General features: G+C 44.9%; 7 protein-coding genes across 12 annotated transcripts; 4 read left to right on the top strand and 3 right to left on the bottom strand.

The window, feature by feature from the left end:
• Positions 1-6: 6 nt before the first annotated feature.
• Positions 7-7,635, bottom strand: LOC119556828 (exportin-6). Its single transcript, XM_037869285.1, has 11 exons — positions 7,435-7,635; positions 6,805-7,328; positions 5,676-5,831; positions 5,208-5,590; positions 4,873-5,069; positions 3,905-4,341; positions 3,289-3,838; positions 3,050-3,219; positions 2,772-2,981; positions 1,113-1,548; positions 7-835 (listed from the first exon to the last, which is right to left on the bottom strand). The coding sequence occupies exons 1-11, from the start codon at positions 7,435-7,437 to the stop codon at positions 758-760; spliced, it is 3,144 nt and encodes a 1,047-aa protein (XP_037725213.1). The 5' UTR covers positions 7,438-7,635; the 3' UTR covers positions 7-757.
• On the top strand, positions 6,137-9,323 carry LOC119556829 (28 kDa heat- and acid-stable phosphoprotein-like). Of its 2 annotated transcripts, none has more exons than XM_037869287.1 (2): positions 6,137-6,153; positions 8,299-9,323. In XM_037869287.1, the coding sequence occupies exon 2, from the start codon at positions 8,361-8,363 to the stop codon at positions 8,961-8,963; it is 603 nt and encodes a 200-aa protein (XP_037725215.1). In that variant the 5' UTR covers positions 6,137-6,153; positions 8,299-8,360; the 3' UTR covers positions 8,964-9,323. The 2 variants fall into 2 exon arrangements, with proteins under 2 accessions (XP_037725215.1, XP_037725214.1); XM_037869286.1 differs by lacking the exon at positions 6,137-6,153 and adding an exon at positions 8,097-8,207.
• A 299-nt stretch (positions 9,324-9,622) lies between these two features.
• On the top strand, positions 9,623-11,509 carry LOC119557092 (apoptosis regulatory protein Siva-like). 4 transcript variants are annotated; one of them, XM_037869653.1, is made up of 4 exons: positions 9,623-9,753; positions 9,894-10,058; positions 10,583-10,916; positions 11,239-11,509. In XM_037869653.1, the coding sequence occupies exons 2-4, from the start codon at positions 9,911-9,913 to the stop codon at positions 11,300-11,302; spliced, it is 546 nt and encodes a 181-aa protein (XP_037725581.1). In that variant the 5' UTR covers positions 9,623-9,753; positions 9,894-9,910; the 3' UTR covers positions 11,303-11,509. The 4 variants fall into 4 exon arrangements, with proteins under 4 accessions (XP_037725581.1, XP_037725579.1, XP_037725580.1 ...); XM_037869651.1 differs by having other exon boundaries at positions 9,632-9,753; positions 9,834-10,058; XM_037869652.1 differs by lacking the exon at positions 9,623-9,753 and having other exon boundaries at positions 9,821-10,058.
• Positions 11,438-16,185, bottom strand: LOC119557086. Its single transcript, XM_037869640.1, has 6 exons — positions 16,102-16,185; positions 13,689-16,040; positions 12,980-13,635; positions 12,555-12,917; positions 11,939-12,499; positions 11,438-11,700 (listed from the first exon to the last, which is right to left on the bottom strand). Exons 1-6 carry the CDS (start codon positions 16,115-16,117, stop codon positions 11,539-11,541), a joined length of 4,110 nt encoding a protein of 1,369 aa, XP_037725568.1. The 5' UTR covers positions 16,118-16,185; the 3' UTR covers positions 11,438-11,538.
• Positions 16,186-16,507: 322 nt separating this feature from the next.
• Positions 16,508-20,392, top strand: LOC119557087 (ATP-binding cassette sub-family B member 10, mitochondrial). Its single transcript, XM_037869641.1, has 6 exons — positions 16,508-16,994; positions 17,056-17,262; positions 18,518-18,720; positions 18,783-19,064; positions 19,123-19,866; positions 19,934-20,392. Exons 1-6 carry the CDS (start codon positions 16,625-16,627, stop codon positions 20,201-20,203), a joined length of 2,076 nt encoding a protein of 691 aa, XP_037725569.1. The 5' UTR covers positions 16,508-16,624; the 3' UTR covers positions 20,204-20,392.
• A 596-nt stretch (positions 20,393-20,988) lies between these two features.
• Positions 20,989-24,241, bottom strand: LOC119557088 (probable methylmalonate-semialdehyde dehydrogenase [acylating], mitochondrial). The gene is made up of 2 exons (XM_037869643.1): positions 24,111-24,241; positions 20,989-22,748 (listed from the first exon to the last, which is right to left on the bottom strand). The coding sequence occupies exons 1-2, from the start codon at positions 24,138-24,140 to the stop codon at positions 21,216-21,218; spliced, it is 1,563 nt and encodes a 520-aa protein (XP_037725571.1). The 5' UTR covers positions 24,141-24,241; the 3' UTR covers positions 20,989-21,215.
• A 17-nt stretch (positions 24,242-24,258) lies between these two features.
• On the top strand, positions 24,259-27,795 carry LOC119557093. Of its 2 annotated transcripts, none has more exons than XM_037869655.1 (3): positions 24,259-24,396; positions 25,764-26,117; positions 26,800-27,795. In XM_037869655.1, the coding sequence occupies exons 2-3, from the start codon at positions 26,070-26,072 to the stop codon at positions 27,139-27,141; spliced, it is 390 nt and encodes a 129-aa protein (XP_037725583.1). In that variant the 5' UTR covers positions 24,259-24,396; positions 25,764-26,069; the 3' UTR covers positions 27,142-27,795. The 2 variants fall into 2 exon arrangements, with proteins under 2 accessions (XP_037725583.1, XP_037725584.1); XM_037869656.1 differs by having other exon boundaries at positions 24,265-24,396; positions 25,836-26,117.
• The last annotated feature ends 194 nt before the right edge of the window (positions 27,796-27,989 follow it).

Here is a 27,989-nt window from a genome sequence, read left to right as displayed (position 1 = left end):
AACACCTAAAATGGTAAAAATAGTTTTATTGAATTTTTGATTGAAGGGACTTAAGCAATTAGAATTCAAACCATTACAAAGAAGTTAAAACGACTTGGATTTGTGTGTAGTGTTGTTTCGTTTTCGCAGAATAAATTACATGAATGTGTGGCTGGGTTTTCGTCTCCTTCCCGTTTTTTTTTTACTTTTCACTTGATACTTTTATTTGCTTATGACGTAACCGATTTACATATTGATATATGCTAATTAATTTATGTATATAATATGTATATATGCTACTAAGATATAGGTATGACTTTTATCGATTTGCGGTGACAGCACAGAAAGCAGAGTAATTGTATGTTATGTTACGTGGTAAACATAAAATTACAGATAAGAATGCATTTAAAATTAAGAATTTTCTGTTTTTCAATTACAAATTAATGTCTTTTATCAATCGGGATGAATGCTGTTCGATCTAATCAGAAACACAACCTCGCACAAAGAAAGAACCAAACGCAATCTGGTGGGGATACATTAAGGTACATTATGGGACACGGGTCACAGGAAATTAAGTCTGAGCAAAATGACACAACAGTCACGGAAAATATGGCATACAAGAAGCGACAGCAAAGTACATATAAAAGTTACAAAACATATAATAATAAAGTATTCTATTTACATGCAAGCACTCTAAAGGATGCGGTTTTTTTTAAAAAAAAGGGGACCAGGATGGGGGGCAGTGGAAGTTCGGGGTTAGGGGGATACAGGGTAGGGCCTACGCCGTCTCATTGAGGTGCACGCAGTGGGCGTCCTGCATGAGCTGCGTGAGTTTCTGCGTAAACGTTGGAATGTCCTGGCCAGAGAAAAATAAACACCATTAAATCTCAAAATCTATGATTAGCGGGCTTACCACCACTTGCTATTTATGTGTAATTTAAGTTTACTTCTTTTACAGCTTAAGTTTACACTGACAAAATATAAGTACATGTGACATAGACAAACATAATTGAGATATTTAAAACTCTACTTGTCAGTATAAACTTAAGCTTAGTTCTAAAACTGCTTTTAATTACTGGATTTTGTCTCCTTGCAAGTGGTGGCAGCCCCTAAGTATTTAGTAGATGACTCACACTTGTCTGGCAGATCTCCTCTAGCGCCGTATGCGCCACCGGCAAGGAGGCGTGGGCAAAGCTCTCGAGCAACTGGCGTCGGTCCACCTGGCCCATCGCATACAAGGCCTGGGCAATCATGTCAAAGTGCAGGGAGCCCTCTCCGCTCAACAGCAGATTGAGCAGAGCCCGCTGAAAGGAGGCCAGGAGCTGTTCCTTGAACAGGGCACGCTGATACAGCCGACTCCGCTCGTTCACATTCTGCATCGAGAAGAGAACGCTGCGCACATTGCTGGGATCCGTTCCACTGACCAGCATCTGCCCGTACGCATTCAGGATGGCCATGAAGTGCGCCGGATGCAGGTTGTCGCTGCAGTTGAAGTTGCCGGAGCCACCGCCACTGTGGCCATTGGAGAGCTGGTTTTTGTAGAAGAACTGCCACTTGCAGGTGAGCACACTGAAATGGGAGGGATGCAGAGTTCATTATTTAATGAGTAAAACAATATACAAAAAAAGCGCAAAGACCCTTTTAATAACTCGTAGAGATATCGGGATCCAATTGTTGAAGTTATGGATTGTAGAAGTGAAGTTTTGAGTTCCCATTCTGGAACCCATTGGAAATATGTAAAAATCGAACATGAAAATGGTCCGAAATTTTGACTCTCTTGAAAATGAAATATTTAAATGTAGAATATTAGAGATTTAAACCACAAGCTCAAAGAGGTATCCCACTTTAAAATCGGGTTCCAATAACTCAAGTTATGGAATTTAGAAGTACAGTTTTGGGCACCCATTCTGAAAACCATTGGAAACACGGAAAAATCTGACATGAGAATGGGCTAAAATTTTGACCCTCTTGTAAATGAAATATTTAAATGTAGAAGATTAGAGAATTCAACCACAAACTCATAGAAGTATCCCACATGAAAATCGGGATCCTATAACTCACGTTATGGAATCTAGAAGTGCAGTTTGGGCTCCCATTCTGAAACCCATTGGAAATACGGAAAAATCTAACATGAAAATGGTCTAAAATTTGGAATCTCTTCAAAAAGAAATATTTAATAGTCGAGGATTAGGGAATTTAAATAAGAACTCATAGAGGTATCCCACTTCAAAATCGGAATCCAACTACTGAAGTTATTAATTAAAGAAGTGCAGTTTTGGGTTCCTTTCTAAAACCCATTGGAAATACGAAAAAATCTAACATGAAAATGGTCTAAAATTGTCACCCTCTTTTAAAATATATATTTTAATGTAGAATATTAGGAAACTCAAGCACAAACTCATAGAGGTATACCACGTCAAAATCGGAATGAAATTACTAAAGTTATGGATTTTAGAAGTGCTGTTTGGGGTTCCCATACTGAAAACCATTGGAAAACAGAAAAATCGAACATAAAAAGGGGTTGAAATTTGGACCCTCTACGAAAATAAATATTCAAACGTAGAATATTAGAGAATTCAACCACAAATTCATAGAGGTATCCCACTTTAAAATCGGAACCCAATTACTGAAGTTATGAATCCGAAACCCCATCTCTCTAGCTCTTATAGTTTCCGAGATCACAGCGCTCACGGCTTGACCGACTCGGCAAGTGATCCTGATCAAAAGTATTCAATACAATATACCTTATAACTCCACGAGTAACTTGTATACAAATTAAAAGTTCCTCTTACCTATCAAACAGAGCGTATAGCAGACTGGTGATCTCGCTGTTATCGGTGGCCGCATTTTGCTGCTGCAGCAGAGGCAGAATCTGCTGGGTGCTAAAGTCCAAAATGGAGGGCAGTAAGCCCAAGGAAGCGCTGCCCGGCTGCTCGACAATTAGCTTGAACATCTGCAGTATCTTCTCCATCACGGCTAGTCGGCTCAGTGTTAGTTGTTCCCTGAAAATCAAAAGGAACAGACGCTGTAGTGGGAGATCACGCGGTTTAGAGAGAGATGGGAGACCCACCTGCTGCTGACACTGATGAACAAAGTGATCATCTCCTTGATGAACTGGGCGCCCAAATGGGTGGGCAATGTGCGGAGCATACTCAGACTAAACTCGGCCACCGTGATGGCCATGGCAATGCTGCTTAGGCCAAAGCTGTTGAAAATCATTAGGGCCTTGGTCAAAATGGGCTGCAAAACAAAGCATATTTAATAGTAAAGGTTCGGATGTTCTTATTTATGAAAATAAAAATAAGTCACCTTGAATGTGTTCGCCAGCATATCCTTGGCATTGCCTCCAGTGGCCTTGAAATACTCAATGAGGGCCGTAAAGGTGCCCAGCAGACTGAGCGTGGTGGCCGCCACTTTGCTCTCGTTGGCCTGGCCCAAATCCAGATCGAGGAAGTTCTGCGCCAGCCCCTGGACATATTCGCGCAGCATCCAGAGGCGCCGCTGATAGTCCTGCTGCTGCTCCGGAACGTTCTTCCACGGCAGCACCATGTAGCTAACCAGACTGATGTGCACATTGATGCACACCTGGCGTGGCAGTTGGGCGCCCAGGCGGGAGCCCGCCTGCAGGAGGGTCTGAATTTGTGGTATATCCAGCAGGCACTTGGGCCGTATCACAGTCGAGATGAAGAGCAGCAGCTCGCTGGCCGCTTGCTGCACAATGGGCGAGGCGGCCGACAGGGATCCGTTGCAGGCGAAGATGCTGCCCAGGATGGCAAATAGGCGATGCAGTAGCTCCTCGCCGCTCATGGCTTTTGTTAGCGGAAAGATACTCCTAATGGCCAGCAGAACTTGAGCGTATCTAACAGATTAAATACACAACACATAAGTAACGAGTTCAAGCCAAGGAGATTCTGCTCCCACTCACAGGTTATCCAAATCAGTCTGGAACGTGGCCTTGTCCATTTCGCTACCGCCGCTAGCCAAGCGATTGCTTGCAAGGAGTTGCAGCGTCTGCAGCAAACTGTCGGACAGCATTTGCAGCTGGCATTCCATCTCATCGGCCACCCCGGGCGCCGCTGACGAGGTGTCCATCAGCGGGGCCAGGCGCACCACCGCCTGGCAGACGGTGGCAAAGTCGCGCAGAATCTCGCCCACATTGGCGCCCTTGAGTTTGCGTGCCGCCTCATAGCTGCGCGCACTTCCGTGGTCCAGGGCGTGCTCCAGCGACAGCAGATACATCTGCGGCCGTGACCAGTGGTTGTAGACTTGTGCGAATACGATGTGGGCACCTCGGGTGTTGGCCAGGAGGGCCAGCGATTCGAAGCATTGGTCCAGGAACTGCTGCCACTCGGTGGCGGAGGTCTGAAATAAGTAATAGATTTGTTAAAGAATGTTCAACAACTTTGTGAATTCTCTGGAAGACTCTTCTGGGTATCCATGATCACTTTGTATCTCTAATTGGAATATATATTTTATGTGGCAAGTGGACATTGGAAGAACATTCTATTCGATTAATTCTTAAAAATAGATAGGTATTGATAGGTAATTGAGGACTCAAATTCCCAAATAGCCTTTAAAATTAGGAAAATAAAATGGATTCCTCGTTCTAATTGGAATCCCAGTTAATTATACGATTGCAAATATTATATAGAGAATGTTATATGGAGAGATAATAAGGTATGAATTAAAACAATAAACTTCTATGAGCACCACTTTAAATGCAATAATATACATATCGATATTGGTTTTTAAATCTATTAGTATTCTTTTAGCAGTTTTCATTGAAATCGGAACCTCAACAGTTACCAAATGTGGCGCACAACTTTCTCTATTCTCAACACCCAAAGACCTTCAAACACTCCAAACAAGGCATCGAAATACTGAGCCACTCACATCGTCCTCCATGAGCTCGTTGTCCAGCACCTCCAGTTCGGGTTTATTGGCCTCGAATTGAGTGCGTCGCATGATCTCATCCACCAGCTGGGTGAGCACGTTGTTGAAGCGCGTGATTTTGGCGGGCTGCTGGGCAATGCCCTTGATGATGGGTGTCCAAATCTCCAGCTTTTCGGTGAAGTCCAAAGCACCGTGTACTAATTAAAAAATAAAAACATTAATAGATCACTCTTTTCAAACTCTAATCTCTTATTTCTACGAAACTAAACGAGTTTTACAAAGGATTGTTGTGACTATCTTCCAGAAGAGGGCAATACTTGTACCATTTGACTCACATTCTGTGGTGCAGCCGTATAGCAGATTAAGGAAGCTCTCCAGCATCTCTGGCTCCTGCATCAGCTTGCCGGAATACTTGGTGGTGTAGAGGCGCAGGAGCTCCCGGAACTTGTCGCAATACATCTCGCTCTGCCGCCGGTTGTTGTTGTGCTGCTCCAGGAGGCTGCTAACGCCGCCCATCAAAGTGCCTGCAAAGGGCAATGGCTTCTGAAGGTAGAGGAGCTCATTGAGGACGGAAAGAGCCGCCAGGGAGATGGGTTCGTGGGCGGGTCGCCACTGTGAGAGGTCGAGTATGCTCATGAGGAAGTACTCCGAGATCAGTTCAGTGCGTATCCAGGAGACCAAGTGCTGCACACAGCCGAGCAGCTCCAAAATAGAGGAACTGTGGGGCAGGCAATATTAGTTATTAAACGGGTTTCATAATGGGTATACATATGTATGCATCTATATAATTGACAAGGACCCACCTTAATTGATTGTCATTTGGCAGCGCTGAGGTTAGACTAAAGTCCATGAGGGTGTTTGGTATGGTCGTTTGGATGTCTTTGCCATTGATGTGGCACACAGCGATTAGTAGATACTTGGTGACCAGGTCCAGGACATCGGGTATACACATGGAGATGCTACAGAAACACACGCCACATGGGAGCACAAAGCGGGAAAGGATTAGGAACAGTGCTGTCAGTAAATCTTAAGTATTTTTTGGAAGGTGCAAACCCGTTTAAAATAATGATCTTTAAAAATATCAATTTAATTGGGGTATTTAATACTAATTTAATACTGCTAAAAAAAATCCGAACATTTAAAACCTCAGGAGACTATGATTTTAAAACCATTCTGTATTAAAAGAAAACGATTTGTCAAAGCAAATAGTTTCATTATAAAATAATCTTCTGATAAAAGTGATTATCAACCATTTTGTTTGTGTCTTTGGCAGAATTTTTGGTAAGCTTCCTTCTAAATAAATTAAGCAATTAAATACAGTAATAACAAAAAATATACATATTTATAAACAATAACATAAACACTGATTATAAAAAGATAAGAAAGACTAAAAATAAAGGGTAAATTGTAGATATTGGTGGGCATCAAAAATCCTCAATTGGAGAAATAAATGAACCAAGGGTACTATTAAAAAACCAAACCAACAATTGGGATTTCTGATAAAAAGCGCATAATAATGCACATTTACATATAGTAATATTTGTTATCTTTGTGAAATATGTAATAGTTAGGGTAACGACAGAAAAGATTGATAAAAGCCTAAAACATGTGCAACTACTGATAAGGACTGTGTTTAAGAAGATATGTAAAGGAAAAGAATTAAGGGTAACATTTTTAGGAAGCATACATTTGCATGTAAATAGGTTGCATATGATAAAACAAGGGCTTCAGATATAAAAACAATAGTTCTAGAATTGCAAGAATATTGATAGAACAAATTAACAATGTAGGAAAAACGAACCAAAATAAAGATTTCTGATAAGAGATGCATATATGTATAGAATACATTTAAATAGAACAAAAGGTACAAAGATGAAAGTGTAAGAACATAAGATTGGCTTGTCGCTGGCACTTCTTGATATGTTTACCCACCAGGAGTAGAAGTACTGCTTCCATTCGGTGGTCAGGTCACCCCGGTTGCTCACCACCTCCTCGGAGGTGATCCTCAGCAGGTTGATGCCCAGCTGGAACCGGGTTTTCGTCAGTTCCATGCAGTGCTGCATGTAGTTGGGGTCCTGTTCGGGGAACTCCCTCTTCCCCACCAGGGCTATCAGCTGGGCCAGTGTGTCCCTCTGCCGCTTGGCTGCATTCGGATTGCTGCCCAGTTGGGCATACGAGTTCCAAAGCGCCTCTCGCAACAAAGTCTTGTCCGTGGTCGTCAGCTGCGTCCATCGCCGTGTGATTGTGTGCTCCAAGGTGGAGGTGCTGAAGAACCACAAGAATTGATTCTCGTTGATATCCGAGGTGGTGGCCACGCGCAGGCAAAGCTGCCACGCCTCCGGCTGCGACTTGAAGGCCAGAAGATTCGTCTCGATCTCCCGTTTCCGCGCATTGGATGTACTCGGCTGATAGAACTCCTGCAGCAGACCCTCCACCGTCGTCATGGATGCGGCGTGCTGGCGGAGTGGGTGAAAACGAATCCCCGGTTAGATAAAATCGCTCTGAATCACACTCAACTCAACGAATCGAAAAGTGGGTTTGGCCAGGAGCCCCCCTGCTCACCATTTTCCCTGTCCCTGTCCTCCTGTGCGATCCTCCTGGGTGCCTCTGTTCTGGATGTGGGGGTCACTGTGTGCTCCGCTTGCCCGCGGTTCTGGTCTCGATCGCATCAGCAGTCGGCGTCCAGCAATTTCATGGTTTTCTTTGTGTCTTTTCTTTTTACACGAAAGGTGGCCAAAATCTGCACAACTATAGTTTATTGAAATCGATTTGTTATCGGCTATCGGTTCTCCAATTGGGTATATTTTTTTAATATGGCAGCACTGGTGACACGGTTTTAGCGGTACTACATCAATTAAATTTGCAAAAGAAAGTTCGTTTTTTTTTATTTAAATAGTCGAAATGGGTTAAAAATGATTAAAACAAAACAAAAAAGTTTCCTATAACTGTAAGACGGTCTGGCAGCCTTCGCCAATGTTGTTAGCCAGCACTGGCGAACTGACTATCGATGGCGGTTGGCGGCTATCGGTTTTTGGCCCTTTTTGAAATTGCAGAAAAACGTAAATTTTATATTTAAATATAAGAAAACTAAGTTTAGTTTAAAAAACTAAATTATTTGTTTGCAGTTTATAGGTTAGGGTTGTAAAAATAATGTTGGATTACACAAAATCCATAAATCTGAAAAAAACAGAATGCCATGATATAATTTGAAACATAGAGCCCCACGGGTTTTCACGTCAAACATCAATTGTACTTTGCAAGGCACACAGTCAACAGCAAGGAGATCATTTCTCTAACGCTTTTTATTATATTTTTTAAGAAATTTTATATTCGCGGTAAGTTCTTAGCCTTTACACTGTTTTTCCATGTGAAATAGATGAACTTTCAACCATTTATCATATTAATTATTAAATATTAAACTCACAGGGTAACTAAGCAAGAGCAATCGCATTCATAAGCCTTCCGAAGATTCCCAAACTCTCACGACCATGCCGCGCGGAAAGTATGTGAATCACAAGGGTCGCCTTCGCCAGTTTACGCCGGCGGACGTCTTGGAGTTGCAAATGGAAAGGATTCACCAGGAAGCAAACGAGGACGACACGGAGCAGGTGGATAGCGATGACCTGGAGTTCGATGTGGAGGAAGACTACGCATATGACTATGACTATCATCGCAACCGTGGCATTGGTCGCCTGATTGAGATCTCCAATCCGAATCGTTTGCCCCGCAGCAAGCCGCTGAGCGTACTGATTAAGGTGACATCACCGCGGAACCAGCAGCGTGGCCAGGAGGAAGATGCCACCAAGAAGAGGCGACGCGAAAAGAAGCGGGAGCGCAAGCAGTGCGAGAATGCCCTCAGGAGCAAGGAGTCGGTGGCCGACCTGGCCAGATTGGCATTGGTCCGTAAGGAGCGCGAGGCGGCCGCCCAGCGCCGCCTGGCCGCCAAGCAGGCCGCAGCCGAGGCTGCCTCCAGTTCGAGCATTTCCCTGAAGAAGATCAGCCCCAAGTCATCCGAGGACTCGGCCACGGACTTCCTGGCTCGCAATCCAAAGGCCTGTCAACGGAAGATCCGATCTACCCGAAAGAAGTAGCAATCAACTAGTTAGATCCAAGCAATCACACAAGGACACAGACATTAATGAAAACAAAAGAAAACCTGCATAAAAAATAACCCCCCCGAATATGGACACCCCCAATTGGACACCAATAACCCACTCAGACTTGGGTACACCCACCTTTAAAATCGAGCAAGAACCTCAGAAATGAACAGGAAAACGCCAGAACTGTAAATCCACTTTGAATACACTGTACAAAATCGAAGCCAGTCACGAAACCAAATCAAGCAGGCGTCGAAAATTCAAAAAGTCGAAACCCCGTCTCGAAATGCTAGTTATGGTCATGAATTTCGTTTCATTTCGAAGTTGGTTCTCTCGATTCCACCAATAAATACGAAAAACCAAAGAGCTTGTGTCTTATATTATTGGATGGTATAATCATTACAGCAACCTAGATAACTGAGCTATTAAAGATACGCGAATTTATAAAATTTCTCTGGGTTTCATTTAGATTTCAATGTTTAAACTTTTCGCTCACTTAGTTGTTATCGATAACAAGGCAAATATCGGTTATCCCTTCCCAGGGACTTGCTTACGTTGCTTACGTTTGCTTACGTTCAAATACAAAAATACTGAAAAACGTTTGTTTTTAATAATACCCTAAAATAATAATAATACTACCTTATTATAAAAAACAAATTGATCGGTTGTTGTGGTTTGTGTATGGTTTTATAAAGTTTATACATATGTTTTTATAAAAGACAAAAGAAAAGCTGATCGAAAATCGCAATAACGAAACTCCGAAAGTATTAAACATTCGGCAGCTGTGAGTATGAATCGATGTTAACATCGATGTTTCTCCACTTCTAAATCAAACGGTATAAAAAACTTAAATGCCGATCCAAGATAAAAGCGGGAGAACTGCAGTCAGCTGAATTATTTCGGAAATCGGTTATATATCTCCAGCCCATCATTATCTTACAATGGAAAGCTTGGTCCAGAAAAAGGCGGTAAAGCGATCCCGATCGGCGGACGATGACGATACTAACAACAATCTTACCCAGCGGAAAATCTGGGTGAACCAAAAGATGAGCGATACCCGCAATCCGCAGAAAATGAAGGAGATCCATGGTATGTCTATGTTTAGGATCATCCGGTACTATATATATCAATATATGCACCTGATCTGGGATCTATCAGTTATCATAAAGCTTTGGTCTCCAGCACTCATGGGCGTAGTTCAGGGAGATGGTTTTGCCGCGAAAGAAATTCTTATTGGAAAGCTAAGTTCTATGTAATACAATAGAATATCTTAAGATTTAAGATATTACATTGCGGTATTTAACGATTTTTTTATAATTTTATTTTGTATCTGTTGTTTTACTCCGAATTTCCCTTAGCTTTTTACGTCTAAGACATATTTTTAGATTATACTTACCTTTTAACCCGATGTCATTCGAGATAAAATTTCTGAAAGAATAGCAGGCTTTGAAATTAACTGATTAGGCATATTCAGTTTTCTCAAAATTGTTAGCCGTCTTAATTGATTTTTATTTTGAGCTCGAATCCAAAAAGTAAGCATTTTCTTGTATTCTTTTTCCTCGGCCTGGTAAAGATGCTACCATCTCCAATAATCCACTCTTCTGACACCGCAGAGAAAACAACCAAAATGCTTTTCGACGGTGCAGCCGGCAGCGGACAAGGTCAGGGCCAGGGACAGAACCCCTCGAACGGACTGGGCCAGGGCAGCCAGGAGCAGCCCGCCCTCTGCGAGCAGTACCAGCTGCTCGGCGACGGAACCATCTTGCTGCGCAACCTTCGAGCCGACCTGTCCAACCCGCGCCTGGAGCGCCACAAATCCCGCTGTTGCCAGCGCCCAACCCTCATCCACGACGTCTGCGTCAATTGTACTATGGATCTCTGCGAGGAGTGTGGCTATTCCTGCGGCGAGTGCTCGAAATTCATATGCCGCAGTTGCGTCACATTGTTGTAAGTTGTATCATACGGTTAAGAACTACATACATATAACTCCGCTAGGCTCAGGTTAGCATATTCACTAAAGAACTTCCATTCACTTTAAAAGAACTCCTTATAACTCTAACATGCATGAATTCTTTAAATGTTCGTTAGCCTTCAATCAGCCTCTTTAAATTCCTATTTATTTTTGCATACCATATAAAGTAACTGCTCAGTTCCGATTAAAAATGCTTTAGTTGTATCAATTTTCTCTGAATTTTAAGATATATGATCCGAATTTGATTTATACAACATTGATACGATTAAAACTCAACCTTACACCTCCCATTTCCAGTGGTAATCGTCCTGAAGAAGCCGAGGATCCGTTGTGTGACCGCTGCCAGATGTTCTTCGCTTAGGGATCACCTTGCCAAAGATCTTCGTTACCCAGAAAACTCCAACTCATATACAGTCAAGCGTCACAGAGGAACTAATGGTGCTCGTTAAATTTTAAGTTCTGAATCAGTACAAACTTGGCACAACACAAAAGTACATAGGTCTTTAGTTTTTATATAATTTTTTTCGAAGATGCAAATTTTTTCACAAATACAAAAAAATGAACAGCTTGGTAGTATTCGGTATTCCTTCCGGTATTCTACACCTTGCCCCTGAACTTGTGGTACTTCTCGTGCTCCTTCACCAAACTCTCGTACATCCTGGCGCCCGCCTCGCTGCTGGAGCGCAAGATGAAGTGTCCGGCGCGGTGATCGCAGATCCCGATCAGCTCGTGGCACACGCGCACTATGTGAACCTTGACCTGGAGAAAAAAACATATTATTAGTCAAAAAATGTTATGAAAGGATATGGAAAAGAAATATGCCAAATGTGTTCCTCATAAAAATGAAAAAAACTGTTATTTTTAATATATAGTGGGTTAGTTTAACTAACAATGAAGTTAACTGAATAAATATTCTCATAGAAAAACATAACATCTTTATGATAACACCTTTTAAGATGATTTTTAATTGACTTCCCGCTAACGTTATAAAACACACCTTTTCGAACAGCGTGGTGGGTCTTTCAGTGGCCACCATCTGGCGGATGGTAAAGATGAGCAGGAAGGGCGCCACTCGCTTCACGGCCAGCGCCTGTGTGGTGGCCACCGTGGCCATCACAGTGGCCAACTTCAGGCCCAGATCCGCCAGACCATCCAGCTCCGTTTCGCTTAAGTCCTGCGCCTGCTTTCGCTCCGCCCGATAGCCAACGATGGCCTGCACGAGATCCTGACAAAGGGCACTTAGCTGGGCAGCCCGGTCGGACATCAGGTTGCTGTGCTGCTTCAACAGCACCACCAGGTTGTCCGTGAGGGCACCGTATAGGTCCACAAAGTCCTGCCAACTGCCGCCTTGGCTGATCAAGTGCTTGATGTTCACATCCAGCATGCTGCCGAGCAGGCAATCCAGAGTTTCTCCTGTGAGGGGAATCATGCGATTCCCGGCCAGATTGCGCTGAGCCTCCAGCAGGCGGAGGGCATGACCTCGGTAGGCAGAGTCCTTGGGTTCCGGCAGACGCAGTGCCGCACTAACGCTGATCAACTCGAAGTGCTCGTTGAGCATCTAGGGAAGAGGTTTTTAGCCAGGAAACAAAGCCATATCACCGTGGAACACTTACCGCTCCCTTGACAGTGCTCAGTGAGCACTTGGCAAAGAGGGCCAGCAGGGTGAGTACATTCTGGAGCGCTGTGTGCTGGGCAGGCGTCTCGGGGCGCTGCATCTGCTCCACTTGCGTGGAGAGGCGTCGCAGGAGTAGCAGGAAATCCTCGTTGGTCTTGTAGCCAATGATCAGCTTGATGGCGGGCTCCAGGCAATCCAATGCCGAACTGGTGGAGAAGTCACCCGCCTCAATATCCGCATTCAATTGCCGCCAATAGCTGCTCAACACGAACTCGATCTCGTCCGGATCCAAATGCAAGCGCTGACGATGGGTGAGGGCCACGTTCAGCAGGCGAATGGCATGGGCATTGCGATAGTTGAGCTGGTGAAGATAAGCGGATTAGATTTATGTTTATTTATCTTATATTGTAAAAATAAACCCACCGAGTGACCAATATAGATCTTGCAAATGCGTCGGAAGTTCTCATCGATGGGTTGCAGCTCTTTTTCACTTTCCTTATTCTCCGCTTCAGCCTTTGCCTTATTTTTATCCTTCTTTTTCTTCTTCTTGTCTGGTTCCTGCTGCTCCTCCTCCTCCGGTTCCACTTGCTTATTCTGCTCCTTCTCCTGCTGTTCCTTTTCCCGCTCCTGCCTGGCCAAGCGATTGATGCAGCTGCTCACGTAGGTGGCATAGCCCGACAGAGTGCTATCCACGAACTCCTTGTACGCGGAGGCCTCCTTCTTCTTGGAGCGGAACTTGTGGGAAACCATCGCGCCGTAGATCTCGATAAGAGGCTGCAGTTGGCGCTGCATCCGCCTGCCCTGGACGCCAGTCATACTGGAAAGCGTTTCGATGGCCAGCAGCAAGAGACGACACTGCTCTGGTTGCAACTTGCCGGCAACCAGTTGCTCCCTAAGGTACTCCGTGCAGCTGGCGAGGAATGTCTCACTGCCGGCACCTTGACGTCGTATGCAGCGGGCGAAAAGTGTCTCGTAGAAGCTCCAACCCGTTGTCGAGCTGGTGGGGATTAGGTGGAGTAGCTCGCTTAGCTGCGGAAAGTAACTGCAGATGGGCAGCGGATGACCAAAGTGCATAAGATCTGTCAAGAGAATTTATCAATAAGTTAGTTGCAATTATTTCAAGATCCTTTACCTATAAGCAGTTCTAGGACCTGATTGGACTGCTCCTTTTGCTGACTACGACTGAGATCCCTGTATAAAACAAAGATCACCAGCCAGAGGCGCGAGCGAATGTTGGTGGCCAACTGAGCCAGCGGCAAGCGCTGCAGTGACTCTACGAGCTCCTGTGCCGAGGGCAACTGCAGCTCCTTATCAACCGCGGTGTTCTCCCTTACGAAAGCTATCAAGGAGGCCTCCTCCACCGTCTCCTCCAGCTTCAGTTTTACCATCAACGAGCCCTTGGCCTTGAGTTCCTTGGCCGCTGCTCCGTATTCCTTTAGCAGCTGCAGAGTGATCAGTTCCACGCACTCCGAATCCTCCAGATGGGAGTCCAAGTCCTGATCCATCTTTGTTTGCAAGCGAAGCTGTTTCTGTGGCCTGGACAGCCGGAATAATTGCTGGGGTGTGACCAACTCGGCCAGGGCATCGGAGCAATTGGCTCCCCGTTGATCGTGCAACAACCAGCCACTCTCCGCCAGCTGCAGCGCCAAGCGTTGCAATCGCTGGCGGCAGGAGCTCTTGCCGAAGTTGTGCACTCTCTGTTGGATCAGTGTCCACTCGGCGGTCGGCAGGAAACCCCTCAGCTGCAATGACCTTTGGCTGGCGGGGAAACCATCCGGCCAGTAGTGCGTGAGGAGCAACTCAAAACTACTTGCCCGCTCCGTGCACTCCAGAAAGGCATTCATCAGCCGGCGATTGTGCTCCTGACTCAGCAAGAGCCGTCCAAACTGCTCCAGCACCTGGGAAGTATGCTGTAGCTGCTGCTCCACTTGAACCTGATGTAAATGCACCTGCTCCGCCAGCCGAGTGCCACTTAGGTACTGACAAAGCAACGCAGCATGTAGCTCACGGGCAAAGTCCAGATTTTCCGGCCGCACACCTTGTGGCTGATCTTCCTCCAGCAGCTCCACGAAGGAATGCAACAGGGTCTTCCAAATCACCAGCGACGGCTTAGTCATCAGGTTGCTTACCAGGCGAGTGAAGGCCACGCCGGCGGAATGACTTGGCCAGGTTTGGGAGAGCTGCTTGAAGGCATCATTAGCTGAGGGTGCTGCTGTTGAGGGGGCTCTAGTGAAAATGAGGCTAAGGAAGTGCTTCTCCGTCTGCTTTTCCTTGTCCTCAACTGAAGTTTCAGAGTCCTGAAGTCGCCGCTTTTTGGCTTCCTTATGGGTAATCTCCAGAGGATACTTTCCCAGCCACTCCTTGAGGGCTTTTAGCAGATTCATGATGAAGCGTTCTGCACGACTGAGGCGACGGAACATGTCCAACAGCAGGATCAGATACTCCGAGTACAGCTCCTCCTCCTCGGCAGTCTCCTTGGTGATCGTAAGCAGCCAAACGGTGATCTGATAGACACTCTGCTCCAGCAGAAGAGGATTCAAGCGCAAGGCAGAGCATAGGAGGGTCAAAATGTCCTTCAGATTTGACTTTCTGTACTGGCGCACCAGATCGAGCAGCCTGGCGGTAATGAAATCAAATTTGGGCAAGGGTATATCGTGCTTTCGCAGTGACATCAACAAATAGGTGGCCAAGGGAAGCGATGACTCAGACTCCTTGCTTGCGCTAAAGACCACATCCACGATCATTCCCAGTTCATTTGTTTTGTGGCGGTTGTTGAGGATAGCGGCCTCTAAGAGCACCAGGCTGACATGAAGCGGCTGTTTCTGAATACGTTCGGCGTTAAACGGAGCTTTAAGTTGCTTTTCCAGTTCGACCAGCTCCTCCAAGCACGGGGATTTCAGACTGAGCAGCAGCTCCACAAGCGGACGGACTGTCTTCGAATCGTACTTCTCTAACAGCTCTTCGGGACTCTGATAGCGGCGGGCAATCTCGGCCAGCTGCTTGATCACAGGGACTACGAACTCTGCATCCCAGTGCTCCTGTGCCTGATTCCCATCCTTGTTATCCTTGCGGAGCTCCACGCATGTTTGGTGGGACTTGAACAGGGTGCCAAAGCATTGGGCTAGAGCCTCGCCGCTCGATCTCAGGGCATCCTGGAGCAGCTCACAGTTGAGGGCCAAGGGCAGGAGTTCCAGCGCCGACTCGTTGACATTCTCAGCCCGCGAGACCTTTTCAAACAGCGTCCTGATCAGCTGGTCTTTGATTTTGGAGGAGACCCAACCGGGTTGCGCCCTTAGCTTTAGGAAGTCTCTCAGCTGCTGGGTGGGGAGCGCTTCCTTGCTCTTGCCCAGGGATATTGCCAGCCATTCGGTGATGATCTCGTACTTGTTGGGATAGGGAAACTCCACGGATTGCCAGACCTTCAGGGCGAACTCAACACGTGCCGGATACGGTTTGCTCTTATCAGCCAGCCAGGACTTGAGCTCTGCGAACGACCAAACGGAGGGATTACTGTACTGGTCGTGGGTATGCTCCACTTCACTCACCTTCGCCTGTGTCCATGATCGCCTCTTTCAGGTGGAATTTAAACGCACGTGCGGAATAAAAACCAAACAAATATCGACAGCAGATATCGCGGGACGTTATGTCCGGATGTATCGATCTATCGGATCTATCGATAAGTAACATATGTTACGGCATCTAGCTACTAGCCTAGCTTTCAAGCTAAATTAATATATATTCAGGTGGAAGAGAAATATATTTATTTATTTATATATTTAATTCTATATATTTTTTATTTGTCAATATTTAGATTATAGATGGCATATATTTTGCAAATTATTTACATTTATGTAAGTACAATAGATATTAGGTACTTGTAACTTTTTTAAATCTATCTTTTTTCAAGCTAAGCCCAAGGCACTGCCGGAACAGCTGATTGTCCCCACCACCGAAGAAGAAGAACACCACTGGAATTCGTTTTGTTGTTTTTGTTTTTATACAATTCGAATTCCTTTCAAAATCTCTCCTGGTTTTTTCCTTAACTTTCTGAATGAGACAGGAATCACAATGCTGTTGAATTGCACGAGGCTGACACACGGCTGCACGACTCGCCGGGTCACGCAAATCAGCCAAATCAGGTCGCCCACATCATATAACCACCATTTGGGCAGGTGTCTCCACCGACGCAGCACCACCGCCAGGACCACCCTGCCGCCCAGCCACCCACCACTGGCCACACCTGCGAGGCAACTGCTTCAAACGCTCCGCATGCCGTGGTGGTGCATGCGACGAGGTTTCGCCCAGAGCAGCAAGTGGTTGGCCAGGAATGCCAAGGCGGACGCAGTGCCTCCAGTTGGAGCCGAGCCGGTGAAAATGGGCAGATCCCAGTATGGCCGCCTGCTCAGCCTGACCAAATCGGAGAAATGGGTGCTCTCAGGTTGCTACTACCCACATACATATATCTTCTGGATATCCTAATCCATTTCTGTGTTCCCCAGCGGGCATTGGCTGTCTGGTGGTCTCCTCGGCCATCACCATGTCGGTGCCCCTTTTCCTGGGCAAGGTCATCGATGTGGTCTTCAATAAATCGGGCATAGACAGCGCCGCCATGGCCAAACTGGGCGAGTACTCAATGCTGCTCTTCGCCATCTTCGTGGTGGGCGGATTCGCCAACTTTGCCCGTGTCCACCTGTTCGGAAATGCGGGTGAGTGGATACATATATGCGTGACCTTGGAACTAGAACAGAAAATCAATAGAGTTGTAAGGGAAAAGTAGCACATTTCCTGTTTTCCCCTTAGGTTTTCATTAAAGTTATACCTAAAAACTATTGATTTTAATCATTATCAACTAGGTAAGACTAAATAGTATCATCTTTAAAGTAAAATAATTCAAATTTTAACCATCATCAACTAGGTAAGACTTAAAAGTATCATCTTTAAAGTAAATAGTTCAAAATATTTCAAATTTTAATCATCATCAACTAGGTAAGACTTAAAAGTATCATCTTTAAAGTAAAATAATTCAAAATAGCGATCACTTGGAAAGGCGGGGGGGATTAACCCACAACCGACCAAGTGCTAACCACACAGTTGATTATTTTCCATTGATGGATTTTTGTTTCAAGTATTGACGCCCTCTGCATGAAGCAGGGAGACTTTGTTTTGTTTGTTTGTTTGTTTGATGTAGAGACATCGGTTTGTTTGTTTGTTTGATGTAGAGACATCGGTTTGAATTTGGTGCCACAATTAGGCGGGAACGTGGCCAACCCTTAAGAACTGTGAGGCGCTCGACCGCCGAAACTCTTTATAAGCCAGCGCTATTTATACGCACCACTCTCGGAATTCGCACTTGGGAATTATAGTGGCAATGACAGAGAAAGAGCAGAGCAGGCTTATGACGTCATGTCATCTCAGAGGGCTGTGTACGGAACTTGTTTTTTTATTTTAGCGAACGGCGGCTGGGATTTGAAGTGATATAATCCTTAGGGGTGGTATGATATTATCATGGATTGTATTGATATCATTATGGATTATATTGCCCTTTGGTTGACTAGTTAATAATAAATCACATTATTATTTTAACTATATAAAATAAATTATCTATAACTGTTATCCAAGCTGGTATGATATAATCATTATGGATTATATTACCCTTTGGTTGACTAGTTAAGAATAAATCGTAATTAAATCGAAGTATTTTTTAAACTATCTTAAGTAATACATGTATATCTCTTCTCCAAGCTGGTATGATAAAATCATTATGGATTATATTGCCCTTTGGTTGACTAGTTAATGATAAATCACATTATTATTTAAACTATGTAAAGTAAATAATCTATATCTCTTCTCCAAGCTGGTATGATATAATCATTATGGATTATATTAACCTTTGGTTGACTAGTTAAGAATAAATCGTAATTAAATCGATGTATTTTTTAAACTATCTATCTCTTCAACCAGCTCTCCGCATCGTGCGCAACCTGAGATCCCGACTGTACAGATCCATGCTGCTGCAGGAGGTGGGATGGTTCGATACCAAGGGCAGCGGCGAACTGATCAACCGGCTGAGCAACGACACCTACATGGTGGGCATGTCGCTCAGCCAGAACGTCTCCGATGGCCTGCGATCTGTGGCCATGATTGGCGTCGGCACGGGCATGATGGTATGACGGTTTGGGCTCATCCTTTTGAAGACCACCTCCTTAATCCATTGATTCCCTTGCAGATCTACACTTCGCCGCAGCTGGCGGCCGTGAGTGCCCTGGTGGTGCCGGCAATGGCGGGCATGGCCATTGTCTATGGACGCTATGTGCGGCGCATCACCAAAACGGAACTGGACAAGTATGCGGAGATAATGAAGTACGCGGAGGAGCGATTCGGCAATGTTAAGACGGTGAAGACCTTCTGCCGGGAACAGCAGGAAGTGGCCGCCTTCGATGGCCTGCTGGATGAGGCTCTGCAGATTGGCTACAAGGAGACGCGTGCCAGAGCTATTTTCTTTGGATTGGTGAGGCGCAAATATCATTTTAATTTATATAAATCCTTAAAAAATTCCTCTTTTCCAGACTGGCTTCTGTGGCAACTTCATCATTATATCCGTGCTGTGGTATGGCGGCACCTTGGTTCTGCAAGACTCGCTGACCATTGGTGCTCTGACTGCCTTCATGCTGTACGCCGGCTATGTGGCCATCTCGATGAACGGGCTGTCCAACTTCTACAGCCAGCTGAACAAGGGCATTGGCGCTGCGGAGCGAATCTGGGAGATTCTGGACAGGGAGTGCACGATACCCATTGACAAGGGCATTGTGCCGGTGGAGAAGCCGGTGGGCGAAGTGGGTTTCCAGAACGTCTACTTCACATTTCCCACGCGTCCAGAATCCGCTGTCCTCGCCGATTTCACGTTGAATCTGATGCCGGGAAAAACCACGGCGGTTGTGGGTCGTTCTGGATCCGGAAAGACAACGATAGCCCTGCTAATGCTTCGACTGTACGATCCGCAAGGGGGCACTGTTCAGCTGGATGGCGTGGATCTGCGAACGGTGAATCCACAGTGGCTGCGGAACAATATCGGTGCTGTCAGCCAGGAGCCAGTGCTTTTTTCCTGTTCGATCCGGGAGAACATACTATACGGCGCTAATCCCGGCGAGACGCCGAGCGAGGAGCAACTGCAGCGGGTCGTTGAGGAGGCGAACGTCAGTCAGTTCACGGACCAACTGCCGGATGGCCTGGAAACGCTCGTCGGCCAGCGGGGAATGATGCTGAGTGGCGGACAGAAACAACGAGTGGCGATTGCCAGGGCGCTCATCAAGGTGAAGTCCATATGGGAGTTGATGCTCATCATATTTACATACCCAACTCACTTGTAACCATTTTCAGAATCCCGCCATCCTGATACTCGACGAAGCCACCAGTGCACTGGACGCCGTTTCGGAGAACCTGGTGCAAAACGCCTTGGATAATCTTGTCCAGGGACGCACCGTGTTGACGATTGCCCACCGACTTAGTACGATCCGGAACGCGGATCAAATCGCCGTCTTGAGCGATGGCAAGATTGTGGAGCAGGGCAGCTACAATGAGCTGATGGGCATCGAGGAGGGCGTCTTCCGGGAGCTGGTGGCCAGCCAGGCATTCGCCGGACGAGATTGAGGTGCCGGAGGAGGAGGCTTGGGAGCGGGGACTTAGATTAGGCGGAGGAGACGACTTAAGATTAGGCGTGGGCCCACCGCTGGTTGGTGGTGGCTCCGCTGGTGCAACTGTTACCGTGCTATGTGTTCAAAAATCAAATGTTTTTATTTCTTTGTACAATACACACGATTGACCATTGTTAAAGATTGAGCGTGTCTTTTCTTCGGAAAATGGATGGATTGTATTGAGCAGGTGAGCGAAAGCATTTCTTAAGTGTGTAATGAATATAATAGATTATTATTATTAGTTTATTTATGACTTTAGTTTGTTAATTTATTATTTAAAGTATTGATTAAAAAAAAACAATTTTATAAGTCTCGTTAAAAAAAGTTCAAGATACTTTAAACCATTTATAAGAAAAAGGGCTTTTTCAGAAAATCCATTTATAAGATATATGGCTGTTTAAAAAAAAAAATTTTTAACTCCCGTGAAAAGAAATCCAAAATAATTTAAGAACCCAATTTTAAATAGTTTTTCCATAATTCGGACATTTCTATAATTACTTTTTGGATGAATGTAAGGATTTTGGTTCGTTCAATTAATATTTTAAGTATTTAAAAAAAAACAGTTTTAGAAATCTCGTTAAAAGAAGTTCAAAATACTTTAAACCATTTATAAGAACCAATTTTTAATCAGTTTAATTATAATTATAGGGATTTGTTAATATTAAATCATTTTTTAAATGAAATATCAGATGAATGTGCGGAAAAATCTATCTGTATATCCCAAAAATATTTGAAAAACACTTACACTTTCAAACATTTTATTGCTATCGTTTACATTTCAGTTTTTTCAAGCTTCTCTTGTTGTCTCTAACATCTTCTTAAATCTAATAAACAGGCACAAAAATAAATGCAATAATTTCTCTGTATCTAGCTTCTAAATACGTCCTGTGTGCAAGCATCCAGAAATTCAATACGTGGAACATCAGATCCCCCATAGGGATCTCCTCCAGCCTATCCTACAGATCCGCCTACTTCATGGTGGGCATGGCCACGGCCGCCTGGGTGTGGGTCACATCCGTTTCGCGCCACAACTGGGTGACCGTCTTGGTCTGGGTGTAGAACTTGATGCCCTGCTTGCCGTAGAAGTGGTGGTCGCCGCGGAAGGAGCCGCGTGTGCCGGTGAAGGAGAACATGGGCAGCGGCACTGGAATGGGCACATTCACGCCCACCTGGCCGGCATCGATCTCGTTGACAAACTTGCGGGCAGCAGCACCATTGGTGGTGAAGACAGCGGTTCCATTGCCATAGGGATTGGCATTCACAATGCCAATGGCATCGTCCAAAGTGTCAGCCTTCAGGATGACCAGCACGGGTCCAAAGATCTCCTCGGTGTAGCACTTCATGCTCGGCGTCACGTCGCTCAGGATGGTGGGTCCCACAAAGTAGCCATCCTCGTAGCCAGGCACGTTGATCTTCCTGCCATCCAGGATGAGCTTGGCTCCCTCCTTCACACCGGACTCAATCAGATCGTTGATGCGCTGACGGGAAGCGGCACTGATCACTGGTCCCACATCCGTTCCGGGCACATGGCCGGCATTCACCTTCAGCTTCTGGGCGCGCTCCACGAGATCGGGTATCCAGGACTGGGCATCGCCCACAAAGACGGCCGTGGACAGGGCCATGCAACGCTGGCCGGCAGCTCCGAAGGCGGCTCCTGCCAGCTGATTCAGGGTGTTCTCCTTGTTGGCATCGCCCAGGATGACGCCATGGTTCTTGGCGCCCATATTGGACTGCACCCGCTTGCCATTCTTGCCGGCCCGCTCGTAGATGTACTTGCCAGCCTGGTCGGAGCCCACAAAGGACACGGCCTTGATCTCGGGCGCATCGCAGATGAAGTTCACCGCATCGTGCTGGCCATGGATCACATTGACCACACCCGGCGGGCAGCCGGCCTCGTTGAGCAGCTCCATCAGCAGCATGGTGGCGCCGGGCACACGTTCCGAAGGCTTCAGCAGCATGGTGTTGCCGGTGGTAATGGCCACCGGGAACATCCACAGCGGGATCATGGCCGGGAAATTGAAGGGAGCCACACCGGCGGTCACACCGAGGGGCAGGACCAGCGAATAGGTGTCCATATCCCTGGCCACATTGGCCACCGTCTCACCCATCTGCAGGGATGGGATGCTGCAGCAGTGCTCCACCACCTGGAGGCCACGGAGCACATCGCCCTCGGCATCGGCCAGGGTCTTGCCCTGCTCCTTGGTAATGCTCTTGGCCAGCTCGCCCATGTTCTCCTTGATCAGCGCCTGCAGCTTGAACATCACCTGCTGACGGGAGAGGATCGAGTGGTTGCTCCACGAGCGGAAGGCCTTCTTGTTCGACTCGAGGGCCGTCTGCATCTCGGCCTGGGTGGCCTTGGGCACACGGGTCACCACCTTGTTGGTGGCCGGGTCGTGCACATCGATCCATTCCGTAGTCTTGGACTCCACGAACTTGCCGTCGATGAAGAGCTTGGTGGTGGGAGCGGCCGAGGAGTATGACCTCTTCGCCAGGTGGCGGGCCTGGTGATGGAAAAGGGATACAAGTTGGTATAGTAAAAGAACTAAGGTGATAATTATAAATTATAATCTTTTTGGAACTGGTATATATATTTAAAATAAATAATATCTCTTGGGGACTGATGATATATGTATGATATCTTTAAAATAAGTTAGTTAAGCCAAAATAGCGATCACTGGTGGGGGAGGGTAGTGTTTCCCATATCCAGCGCGCCTCACAGTTAGGTGTTTCTAAATTTGGCTAATTTTAAAATGTATTAATCTGCTCGCGGTCTTTTGTACATAGTTTGGTATTGTCCGATCATTGGAACTACATATTTACAATCGCTTAAAGGTCGGGGGTTCGGGGGTGCCACAATTAGTCAGGAAAGTGACCAACCCTTGATAACTGTGAGGCGTTCGACCGCCGAAAGTCCTAACGCGCAAGCTCTATTTAAACGAACGCCTCGCGGAATAAGCACTTGGGAATTATAAGGACTCTGCCAGCAGAGGGCGCTGCGACTGCGCTCTCCTTTCGCGGCTTTATTTAAAATCTTAGAACGATAACGATTCTGATTCCTCGATTTACCTGTATTACTTACATCCCATGTAAAAGTATTTTACAAGGGAAATATTTATTGTATTTAATATCATTTCTAAAGTGCAGTTTACCTAATGTATTTTGGCTTTCCAATTTTTGTTCTGTTCTTTATTTGATAAAAAACTAAATAGCTCAGTTTAAAAGCTTTTTTTGTGGCTTCTGTAATTTAATTTAATTTGTTGCACTTGACTTTGATTTGCGATGCAAATTGCCAAGTGGCCGGAACCCTAACCTCAATGCCCTGGACAATTTCGTTTTCGGTGGGGTGAGGTTTATTTTTTGGATGTCGATAACCCTCAAGGGGGCGGGGGCATTTGGGGGCTTATCAGTGCCCATCTGGCAGGCATGCTTTTTTTTTATAGCACGCCTCGCATGGAATAATACCGCTTATCGCGTTTTATGGGATTTTATGCCAGTTCAAACCTTCTAGCACTAAGTCCCCCGCTATAATTGTTTTTGTTTTCACTTTATCTACTTGTGCTTCTTCTTGCTCTTCAGTTCTACAGCGAGAAACATTACGTAACATGTGTTGTTGTCAATGGGCGATTTCACTCGCACACTTGTAGAGCTTTTGCTCTCGATTGATTAAGGTGAGAGTGAGATGGGCATACAAGTGCATTTTAAGCGGTATATTGCCAATTGGAGAGTTCACGGTCAGACACACACACACACATGTTTAAGTGAGATGGGAAATATTATAGTAATGATTCCGTTTCCCAGCACTGGCAATTCGATTCTTTGGTGTATTATAGGAAATCCATAAGACTCGGACCCATAGAACTCACCTCAGCACCGATCAAACGGACCAGGGACATCTTGGGGATATTCAGCTGAGAACTGGGGCGGGGATCGCGTGCTCGCCAAACGGTGGTTCCACTAGAACTGAACGCAGCCGCCGCTTTTCGATGCCAATGTGGGGGCCTGTGTGTTGTTCCTATATTCCCACTATATTATAGTGGTGTGTGGTGGTGTGATTGTTGATATACGAGTCAGAAAACTGGATGGTACGATGGCGAGAACGGAGGCGGCGAAGACCACGACGTCGAAAAGTGCCCAACGATAGCAAATAAAGTAAGACACACACCTTTAAGAACCTGGCGAACCAGCTGTTGTATTCGTTATATTCCAATTGTTATTGCTGTTATCAGTATGGTTTTTGCCCTCGTTGGGGGCTCGTTGTGTGCGTGTGTGTTCGTGCATGTGAGTTTGTTTTGCGATGTTTGTCTTTCCAGTCATTTCCCTGCTGGAAGGGCATATTAGCTAGTGACGAAGGCACAAAATAAACAGTTCTTTACATCTACTTAAAATATTCTTTAAGTTATCCAGTGAACTTAAAGAATATTTTATAAAAACATCTAGAAAATATACAAATTTTTCTGCTTCAAGAGCAAATTAGCTAGTGACGAAAGCATAATCATATTTTAAATTAGCTAATTAGGTTTTTCAAATAATTAATATAAACATCATGATGCAGAACCAATTTTTAAATTGCTACGATTTGATTCGTAACCTGTATGTAAGTGCATAAAGTCTTCGGTGTTGGATAGATATAGTCTTTATTGGGTATTTATAAACACCCGCGGAGATACAAAACCCCATATGTGGTGGTATTTGTGTATTTTTCCATTAATGTACATATATGTGTGTTTTTATTCCGAGGCACGTGTCAACCGGCTTCTGTGTTAGTGAAACTAAAACTAAATCTCATTAAATAGTTATGAGGCTTACTTAAAGTTGCAAAAGAAAGTTAATTAACCTAATTGAATATCCCTAACAACCTTAAAAATCCCTTGTGAGCTTAACGGTAAACAAAAGCCCTTCGCTGAATGTGCTAAAAAACGCCAAAGCGCTTGCAGATCCGATTGTAAATGAAAGTGGTGCTGCCTACTTTTAGGCGCTTGTTCTATTGAAATAACAATTTCGCTTTTCGCCGGGGCAAACAAAGTTTTTGCTCGGACTTCCGCTTCCTGGTCAACATAATTAAAAGTACTTTCCCTACATCCAGTGAAACGGAATCCATGCAACCACACACAAATGTCTGGCTTTCTCCTTTTTTTTTTTGGGGAGCGTGTTTGTTTTGACTTTCAATAGGACGCTAGACGCTTCCTTCTTCTCTTTCGAAAGTGATGCCATAGCTAAATAGCTGAAGTCGAAAAGATAATGTTTCAAAGACTTTCTGACATTTCAAAAAAGGTGATTTTTTTTTAAATTCCAGAATGTTGGAATTTTTTAAAATAATTTTCAGAAAATTGAAAGTAATCAATTTTTTTTTTGAGAACCTTATACCGTTTTTTAAACCACCTACTTTAGGGCTATTAAAAAAATAGTTAGACATCTATATAAGAAAAGATATATCTGCAATTTTTATAATCACTTAAGTAGATAGTAGATGCAGAAAGATCTATTTTTATTAGCATACTTTTGGGCACCTTTTCAAGGGATTTCAATGCTGGGGCCTAAGTAGCCATATAACGCCATCACTTGCTCTCTCGCCTTCTCTCTCGCGGAAGCGGAAGCCAACATGTGTGCAGGAGCATATAAATAGCAGGACGACCCGCAGGACTCGCTCACTCTGCTTGGAGAGCTTGGAGTGGTGTGCCAGCGCTCCAGCCGAGGCTCCCGAAATTTGACAACAACCATCATCCAGTCTGTTATTTTGCGCAGTTTGGATTTACTACGCTGATTTACAAACCACTGTCATGCCAGAAAGCTGAAGCCGAAAATAGCTCCAGGATCTAGGAAAGATGGAGACCACGACGGGCTACCAGGACATCAGCGCCCTGGAAAAATCGGTGAGTTAATCGACCAGCAAAATATGAATAGCCACTTATCAACACAGTGGGGATAGGCACTCGGGGTGCAGTGAGAGAAAATTGTACGGTTCAAAGGGGTCAATTACAGGGCAAGCCATAACAATAAATCATCAAGCACTTCATTTTGGAACGGCGCTCAAAAGCAGGCAGCAAATGTTGTACTACTCAAGGACTATAAAAGATGCCTAACGGCCAGGCAATTAAATGTCAAAAAACTCGTTAGATCACTGTATAGACTAGCTCTAAAAATAGTATTAAAGATCTTCGGTTGAGGTATTTAAAGGTGTAAATATGATATTCTTTATATTTATATTTAGTTACGAACCAAATTTAGAGATCTATAATTTTAAATCTAATTCTTTACCAACTTAAGGGATTATTTTGGTTCCTTTTAAAATTTTTACTGAAATCTTATGAAAAAAGATGTTGTGATCCCCGAGTAATTTGATTGCGACCTAATTTTATCAAAACATAATATCATGTTTTTAAAATTTGTCTCTTATAATACAATAAAAAACTGTATAGTGGCGGGTGGAGAGAATCCGACATGACCTATTTTACAAAATAGATTTGCAAAATGCTGGGGAAATTTGTTTATTTATCCGATGATTATAAAAACCAAATAACCCATACTTAAACACCAATTTCTCCCTGTCTCAAGGTGGCCAATGCCGGTTCGCAGCTTTACACGATGGCCCACAAACTGCATGCGGTGGAGCGCAGCCTCGAACAGACGACGATGGAGCAGATGGACGAGATGGAGGTCCTCGAGCTGCTCGAGTCGATGAGCGAGGTGACCAACGAGTACCAGAATCTGCGCAAGGACATCCGCGAGGTGCAGCAGTTGCAGCGTGACGTCAGCAGCTCCATACGCTACCAAATGCGCAGCATGCAGCAGACATTCCATACGCTGAAACAGCGTATAGCCAGCTCCCAGAAGGGTCGCAAAAAGCCAGAAAAGCCCTCGACGGAACAGGGAGTGGGTGTCATGAATAATCCATGAGCCTTATTGATTGGCCTCCCAGGCGAACAAGGGCCGACAAGGAGCGGAAAATGTGTCAAAGGGGGGAGGATAAGTAGGGACTATATTGACACCAATCTGAAGCAATCAACTGTGTAACTATATATCGCAAACACACACAGACACACCAAGCATTTAGACTCGAGAACAGATCCTATACTTTATATATATACACACTCGAAGAAAAACCACACCCAATTGTAAGCACACTAATGCGCTTTTCACGCTATGTTTTGGGTTTTAGTGGTGATAGGAGATGATGATGATCAAGATGATCACCAGTATCAAAATCAGAACATAGTGTAAAAAACACTCAACACAGACTTTTAGAGTAGGATGAATAGCGTACTTTACGACGAACCGAAATGTCTGAATGCACTTTTCCAAAATTTGCCTTAACATAATCGTATTTTGAGCTAGTTTTTGATACGACACGTTTTAAAATAATGATACCAAGCAAACAATACACACAATGGCAACCTGTTTTTGGTTATTCTTGTGTTCGTTTCACGTTTGGAGATCCGTTTGTTGAATTCTAGAGAAAAAAAATAAAAGTTAAGCCCAAAGAGAAGGGGGGAAATGTCTTTCTCTTGATTTTCAAATAACCCCTGTGATACCAGAACCAATTGGAGAATGTTAAAACAAATTAAATGTACAATATATGTATGATGCACATTCACGTTTTATTTATTTTTGTTATATTCCTATTTTCAAATCTGCCGCCATTCCGATCGAATTTTTCAACCTACTGGCATCTCTTTGCAAGCCAGGCGACATATTTGGTATATTTAAAAAGGGAAAACTGGTATATATGGTATTTTTACACATCA

Source organism: Drosophila subpulchrella, chromosome X (assembly GCF_014743375.2).
Source record: "Drosophila subpulchrella strain 33 F10 #4 breed RU33 chromosome X, RU_Dsub_v1.1 Primary Assembly, whole genome shotgun sequence".
Taxonomy (NCBI): domain Eukaryota; kingdom Metazoa; phylum Arthropoda; class Insecta; order Diptera; family Drosophilidae; genus Drosophila; species Drosophila subpulchrella.
This window is presented reverse-complemented; position numbering and strand designations above follow the sequence as displayed.